Source organism: Penaeus monodon, unplaced genomic scaffold, assembly GCF_015228065.2.
Source record: "Penaeus monodon isolate SGIC_2016 unplaced genomic scaffold, NSTDA_Pmon_1 PmonScaffold_3450, whole genome shotgun sequence".
NCBI classification, from domain to species: domain Eukaryota; kingdom Metazoa; phylum Arthropoda; class Malacostraca; order Decapoda; family Penaeidae; genus Penaeus; species Penaeus monodon.
The window spans coordinates 16513-24961 of NW_023658176.1; the positions used below are offsets into that span (position 1 = coordinate 16513).

General features: G+C 41.6%; 1 protein-coding gene across 1 annotated transcript; it reads left to right on the plus strand.

Annotated features, from left to right (window-relative positions):
* Nucleotides 1–7222: 7222 nt before the first annotated feature.
* LOC119570651 lies at nt 7223–8093 on the plus strand (the record flags this gene model as incomplete). The annotated part of the gene is made up of 3 exons (XM_037918304.1): nt 7223–7318; nt 7528–7684; nt 7874–8093. Coding segments are annotated over exons 1-3 (455 nt in total), but the record flags the coding sequence as incomplete, so codon positions are not given.
* Between the last annotated feature and the right edge of the window lie 356 nt (nt 8094–8449).

The window sequence follows — 8449 nt, forward strand, 5'->3', positions numbered from 1 at the left end:
GGTTGGAGGGTTCAAGACTGTAATGAAAGGGTGTGGGCTTCAGCAGGCAGTCTGTTCGCTCGGGCAGGCAACACTGCAGGACCCTGTAGACGTCTCTGGTGAACACTACCCCCTCACACAGCGCTGCTTAGTATTGTCCGGTTAGTGGACGAGGGATGACTCCTTCGGTGCTTGTGTTTTTGTGTAACAAAATGAAATAGATTTGCTTTTGGTTGTAACTTCCACTTTGTATGTATGGAGTTATTGCATATTTAGCAGCATTTGTCTGGATGAACTTCGGATGTATCAGTCATACAAACCACAACACTTTTGGAAAAAATATTAACTAAAATATGATTTAAAAATTTTAAATTTTATATACTCCTCAGGGTAAACGATTCGCGCAAGATCTCTGGCAAGAAACCTTTACATCTGGACTGAACATAACTCACCTCAATGCAAGCTTTCTGGACGATTTTTCGTGGATGATATTTTAACCCAACTTCCGGCTCGCAGCAGGTGTCTGGTACAGTTTTATTATGAACACCCTTCGAGCACAAACTATCACCCTTTCCCTGATGGTGGAACTTTTGGGAAAGGGCGTTGATCTGTCGGAAAAATTGGTTTCTTCTTGAGGGAGATCCACATTAGGTAATGGTGTTGAGTTCATTCTGGTAAAGATTTCTGGTAATGACATGTTCATAGAGTTGTGTAGTGATAATGTAAGAAACGTTGCTTAAATAATGTTATATGAAAGCAGTTTTGATAAAAATTAAAAGTGCTAATAAGCCTGTATGCTCCTTTATCCATGTTCCAGACCAGTGCGTATTCGGAAGTGGTGCTGTAGTGAGAGAAATATAGAATTGCTTTCGGGCATACTCAGTGATACGAACGTCACTCTCTGTTTGAAGATTCCCTCCGTGTGTCTGGTGGCTCCGTATCGGGCACCTTGCTCTTCGTGGAGTCTTGTCAGTGGAGCAACTTTAGGGCCCGGGGCCATAATGGGAGTTTTAATACTTCAGAGTTCATGTCCTCAACTGTCTTCGTAACAAACCAGCCACTTTGGAAGGAGTCCTTTCTCTGCCTTTGCAAGTGACTGTAGAGAATGACTTGCTAATTAAAGGCTTAGTAAATGGAGAACCTTTCCCCGGTGATGACTTCCTTTTGAAGACGACAAATACGACCCTAAACTTGGGTCAAAGAGCTTCCATAAGTAGTTTTGGGAACATGGTCTCTTACCGGGAAAAAGGGTATGCTTGGACACAGTATCGGTCACTCTTACCTCTCGGATATCACGGAAAAAGGGTCTTTACTCAAAAAATAAAATTCTGGAGACCTAATATTGACATAAAAGAATGTGGAGTGAATCTAGCGAGCTAAATGCAATCTCCCCACTCTTCGCATCGGAAAACCCTGATGATAGACTTGGTGTTTGAGCAGCCAGTTCGGGCCCAAACTTTGTCTTACGGGGGAAGCTTAAGGGGCTGGACTTGATGAGATTGCCAAATGAGGTTGTTACGATGATAAACCCTTTTGGCTGTCTTATCACTTAAAGTCATTCACGGGAGGAGTGCTAAAATTTGAAAGGCTGACTTTGAAAGCATTTTCAAGGGCCCAAAAAATTCGAAGATATTGTACGACCATAGGCCGTAAAAAACAGGGAAGACAACCTTTAAAGATCATTTGCATTAAATTCGTTACAAGTGAAGGGGTAAGTAATGGTGTCAATTTGGGAGCTTTTTTGTAACTCGTCCCCGTACTTTGGCCCAAAACAGGGGGAGATTTTTAGGGAAAAAAAACTTCCAGATCTATTTTGCTGAAGAATTAAATGTACCGGGGAAAATGTCTGGTTCATTTTAGAGGGTCTTTACCAAAAAAAGGCAAAACCCAAAAATTTCTGCCCCCAGTCTTCAAAATTATGCTAAAATTTCGTATTTGAACCCCGATAGACCTTTCGGAAGGTTTTACGGTGAAAGGTATTGCCCTTCTGAACTGAAGGGCATTTGGTTTTTTCTGAAGAACCCACTGAGCATTTTGGTGAACTGATCGTGAACAATACGGTTTCAGTTTTGAGCTCTTTCGTGGCAGGCATGATAAAGGGTTTTACAATATCTGGAGTCTAAAGGGAGGATATTGTTACTGACAAAGGTCCTCGGAAATATTCTCTGATCTGATTTTCAGTGACTTGCACATACTGGGACCTGTTACGACTGAAGATAAAGTTGGTGCTAGGGTCTAAACATTAGTGATATTGATGGAAATGCTGTTAGTCTCACCTCCATAACACAATGACTGGCAGTGCAACGTGGTCTGATCTAGACCTTCAAGGTGACATAACTGTGGAAGGACTTGTCAACAAACATAATCTACAAGCTTAAGTAACACAGTGTCTTCAGGTATACAGACACTTCTCAGAATATCACAGGAAAATAGAAAGGATTTTTCACTGTAAAAGGGGAAATAATGAAACCTAATGTTAGATCCGGGGCTTTCATATTAATTTAATTTGTATTGCTTTTTTCAGACAAAAAGACCTTTATGAATGGTTTTCATGTAATGGCAATATCAACGCGGAACGACCAACGGTGTAGATCTGAGTACAAAACTTCTCACTCTTCATACAGACCAAAACATCACGGGGGCTTACACCTTCCATAACTTGGAAGCCAAAAAGAATTTGACTCTTTAATATTTCAATGGAATCCAAATAATGACATAGCAGCTATAGCTCTGAAAAATCTTGGTACCACAGTATTTGGGAAATTTGAGGTTTTCTTAAGGTTTGCTGATCCATCCGACGTGGATGATTTAATAGAACAATTACGTTTTGCAGTGAATATAAATTTTCCCCAAAGGGAAATAAATGTAAGCCACCTCGATCTGAAAGGTGCTGTAAACAACTAAGCGTCGATGAAGTGTTGAGCGATGCAGTATCATTGCAAAACCCCAATGTGGCCAAACGGGAAAGAAAAATTTCACGTCAAGCACGAACCTTCAGTAACATCAACTTTTATTAATCTCAACGACAGAAATTTCGACGACTTTTTGACCACTCGATACTTAGGTCAAGTCCAAATGCCAACTTTTTCTTCTGATATCACTGTTAATGGTACTATGACCGCAACTTCGGTTTTCTCCTCTTCCTAGATGTTCAGGGGAGTGTTAGAATTCATATTTTGTAAAGCATTTATAATCATAAGTGCTCGTGGAAGGCCCTTTTAAAGATTTGTTAAATGTTCTAGGGGACAATTGATGAAATCGATCACCGATATTTGCTAGAAAATGCCGTTTATGTTAACCAAGACTACCATTTCAACAAGTCCATCGTGAGTGGGAGTTTTTGTTCGTTTATTAAATAATACTTTTTCCTTGTTATTTTACTACAAAGATATCACCCATAAGAAATTTTCTGAAGTTGAATGTTTCCTTCAGTTGTTCTCTGGGAATATATCCTCCTTCGATAACATCAAAGTGACCTCCCTGAACGGAGCAGACCTCATGACGGAGTACCCTACTTGTCTCACGGAGCCAGAACTTCACGAGGGAAGTGACGCTGAACAACATTATCACGACAACGTCTCCGTTGAAGGGAAGGTTAACGGGTATTACTTGCCTGACGAAGTACTGACCACCATGAAGGTATTTGCTACTGTACTTTGTAAGTTATGGTTTAAATATTTCGCTAAAGGTCCAGAAACGTTTGTGTTCATAATCGTTTCTAGGTAGTAAATGGCAGGGATAGTATAAAGCTTTCTTGCAAACTCAAGCATTAGCAAGATAACTATTTACATGATACAATTTTAATCTCTTCTCAGGTAAGGTCTTCAAAATCGTAATTATGGCAAGATCATCCCATACTTAAAATTACTGTATTTTCCAGCAAATTCCAGGCAGACCGTGACAGGTTTCCATGACTATAGCGACCCCTGTGGAGGTCCTGAAACAGGTTCATGTTACAGGACTGACTGGAAAATCAGGAAAATTGATTGAACTTGTCTGAGCAAGTCGTCTACCTCAATGACAGCGCGAAACCCAAAGGGGGGTAATATTAGTGAAACTTTACAAAAATCGATACCAATAGATGCACCTTGATTCCTAATTGAAATGATTACATAAAAAATTTCTAATTCCGATATTCACACTAAACAATCCCCCCCAACTTGAATTGTAAAATGGCTGGCAATTTAGCCTCCGCAGGTATTTCCTTCTCTTTTTTTGAGCATGTATTAAACACACTCCCCTTACCAACGACAGGCTCTCTAACCTTCAGCAAGCCACTCCGGGCAGCCCACGTGCCCCAGTTCCAGCGGGTTGTGTTGGGCGGGTGGACGTTCAAGAACTCTTTACCAAGGCCTGGTACGTCGCGACCCCCGCTCTTATCACTGCGATCTGAGCTTCATGGCGCCTGTTCAGCTCTTGGTATTTTACAGAAAAAGAACAAGAATATCTATGCCGGCGTTTGAAAAGAAAAGAGAAGGCAAAAATCCTACAGATTTCATTCGATCGCCCGTAGAGAAAATTTGCCGTCCTTTACTAGGGGGTCTTGGGTATAACACGAGTCTCTCTTGTCCTGCATTTTTTTTTTGGTTCTTCAATTTTTAACAATTTTCCCTTCAAATTACTTCAAGTAGAATAATATACACAGATCTTTATTGATATTCACCTTGATTAAAGATTACAGAACCAGCCAAAAAAATCGGCATAGTAATGGGGAAAATATGACCCTAGAATCGAGACCCAAAATTGATTTTGAAAACCTCGAAACCCACTCTCTCTGCACACAGGACGGGCTCGCCTGTAGGTTCGAACAAACAGCCGAAGGAATCTGCAAGCTTCTAAATGACACTGAAGCCGCTCTCTCAAGGTTCAACGCATTTGCAAGATATGATGAAGGTAGGTCTGGTTCTAATAATCGCCGCCAAACCCTTCTACTTACTATCATTATTATGCAACATGGCCGAGACTGGCATCATTGTGCTACAATCACCCCTATATTATGGCTAATAATAACCGCGTTATTGCTACAACAAATCACCACCACTACCCTCATTATTATTGTATGTCATCATTATTATATACATTTACTTGTATGATCACCATTAAATTTTTATTTATAGAGTAAATTACTAATTATTAATTTTATTATCATTGTTTTTGTTATTATTATTATTATTTATTATTATTTATTATTATTATTTATTATTATTATTTTTTCTTCTTCTTATTCTTTATTCTCATTCTTTATTATTCTTTATTCTTATTCTCTGTTCTTTTTTCTTTTCTTTATTCTCTGTTCTTTTTCTCGTTCTTTTTTTCCGTTCTTTATTCCTGTCTTTATTCCTGTTCTTTATTCCTGGTTTTATTCCTGTTCTTTATTCCTGTTCTTTATTCCTGTTCTTTATTCTCTGTTCTTTATTCTCTTTTATTATTGTGATACAACAATCATTGTCATAAAATAACCACCACCATTGATCCAATTTTTTTTTAATATAAAAGTCAGCATCACTTTTATTATAATGATAAGGGGAGGATACTTTTTTTTTTTCCCTTTAAATTTAATCCCCATGGCCTATTCGATAGTTTGTTTTGGCCCTGTATTCCCAAAATGGTACCATGCCGTAACGGCGAACTGGGTGATTTGTGCCGGCAATTTGGATTGTAACATAATTAATTTGTATTCTACCCCTAGTATATATTCCGTAAAATATTCGGAAACCTCTTTTGAAACTAAAAGTTTGCAAAAAATTAAAATGTTTTTTAAAGCTGATTCACATGCAGCATGATTTTAATTTTTAAAAAACGTTGCAGTTTATATGTACGACAGTTTCTCGTTGATTACATCTTTACTCGCCCAATTATGTTCCATCAATAAAAAAAAATTTTAAAATTTTCTAGCGAAGAATCTTTACCCTCCAAAACGATCTTCTTACCTTTTCCCCCCGTCGCATTTGCGTTCAAATCGATCTCGACACCCTCCTTGGCCCTCTTTTTTCGCCCCCCAGACGGACTTTTTGGGAGCAGGTCCCTCGGGGGACGCAGTGTTCACAAGTGGAGAATTCGCTCCGAGGCGACCATTCGTCTCCGTTCGCGAGGGTCGACCCCTTTTGCCCACCCCCGGGGCCCACGTCCTTTACCGTGAGTGAGGTGTGGGGGCCCGGGAAAGGGGCTTTGGGGAGCTGTGGGGGGCTTGTTGGGGGGGCTTTGGGGGGCTTGTTGGGAGACTTTGGGGGATTGTTGGGGGAGCTTTGGGGACTTGTTGGGGGGGGCTTTTGGGGGGCTTGTTGGGAGCTTTGGGGAGCTTGTTGGGGGGCTTTGGGGAGCTTGGGGGGGGTTTTTGGGGGAACTTGGGGAGCTTGGGGGGAGTTTAGGAAGGGGTTGGAGTGTTTTGGTGGGGCTTGGGGGGTGCAATAGCGTTTTGGGGGGTATCCACCGGTTTTTAGTTGTAAAAGGGGGTTTGGGATGGAAATGCTGTCAGTTGCGGATCCTGCTGGTTATAGTTTAGTTTCAAGGTTAGGCCGTTCTAAATACGTGCGTTTAGGGGCAGGTTTTAAATTTGTGGGGGAGGGTGGGGGAGGGTCGCAGCGCACGCACCACTTCCCTTTTTATAGTCAACAAAAAAACTTCTTTTTAGCCCGTTTTTTTATAATTGATAAGTTGGTAAGATGCGGGGTAAATTTTGTTAGTGGATTTAAGTGTTGTTTAGGAATTGGGCATAGACAAGTGATTAGATTAAAAACCCTTAGAAGCAAAACCCTACAAAAGGAAAATAAAGAGAATTGGGCGGGTTTTTCCCTCCTCGGATTTTTAAAACATCAAGGAAATATAAGTCAAAATCGAAGAAAACTTCCCACAGGGGCTCCAAACGTCTTACGTCGTCATGATTGGGAAAGGACTGCGATTCCACTTTATTCGAGTTCGATTTCCCCTTCGGGCGCCCTTGAACCCTTCAGACCTCCACGGTCTGGTACGGGCATGATTTTGGGTCTTTTTTGAAACCCTTGAACAGGTAAAGTAGCTGTAGTTTTTGAATGTTCTTTTTTTTCGTTTATGTGCATTTTCGAATTTGTATATTTGTATTTGTGTTTATATTTTTTTTATTTGTACAGGTCTTTTCCTTTTGCGATTAATACGCTTTTGATATTCAGCCCACCCCATAGCATCGTAATATCACATCGTAAGAACCGTGTTTTAAAATTATCTTTGAAATTCTTTAATTGCATATTAACCTGGAGCTTTGTCCTTTCAACAGGCGTTCGTGGTCATGTCAGCATCCGATGAAAACAACAGCTGTAGTCAAAGCAACACAGTCGTTTTCGAAATGATAGATGGGCAGCTTGTCGTAAGTCTTGTTGAAAAACGTTTATGGAAATTTGCTAGGGAAAAAATGTTTTATGATGATCTTAGAGATAGTCAACATTGATTAATTATTCTTCCAATATTGTATATTAATTTATTCGTGTACTTCATCTGCAACCCCTAAACGTTTGCCATTTTTTGTTTACTTTGCTTTGCTGCTAATTTCCTCTTGCTTTCCCTCCTTTCGCATAGACTTACCAAGAGCTGAACGCAGGAGACAGGCTTACAAAACGTACGCCAGAACGGCGACCTGAAGCTGAGCATTTATTCCGCCGCACGAAGCTGGGTTTATCTTTTCACGCTGCAACTCGCCTCTTCGAAGAGATTGATTCCGTGGACCGGCAATACGGTAAAAAAAATTGGATTACTTGCTTTGCAATGATTTAGCGGTGTATCAAGTTAGATTCTGTTTCCTATTTTTGGATTGTGGATTAGTATGGTGTTCGGGAAACGCTCACGATTCTGATTTTCAGTCTTCACTTTACAAAAACGGAAAGAAAGAGTCACGTTGTCGCTTCTTCACCGTTCACCTTCACAGACGTAACGACGAGCCTAACGACGCAGGACGGTGTCTCGTGTCCTGTTCTGGAGCGCGGGCGGCCTCGGGTCCGTCCAAGTGGAGGGCTTCGTCGAGCGGGCGGCGGCTGTGGACGTGGCGCGGGTGGAGGACGCGGTGTTGGTGGAGCAACATGGCCATGTGTTCCTGGTGGCGGCTGTGACGCAGTCCCATCACCACCGGGGACACCGCACCACGTCGGGTAAGGGAGGAGGCTTTGGGTAATTAATATGGGTGGGGGTGGGTTGTTAAGGTTTGGGAAAGGGCCCATAATTGCTGATGTTGCGTGGGACGGCGGGGAGTGAAGTGGAAAAGGTATCTATGTACGCAGTAGGGTTTCAGACGGTCGGGTCTATCCAAGATCATGCAACCATGCCTTGTTTAGCTCACAAACCACGCACTTTAACAAAAGCAAACCTAACTTTCTTCCCCCAACTCGCCTAGCTGTACTCCTGCATCGGGCCAAAGGGGGAAAGGTTTTCCATCGAGCCCGGGCCCCCCGGGGAATTCCCGGCCCGGGGGACTTCCCGGGGGCTTTTCCGGGTTGGGAAAAGCCCC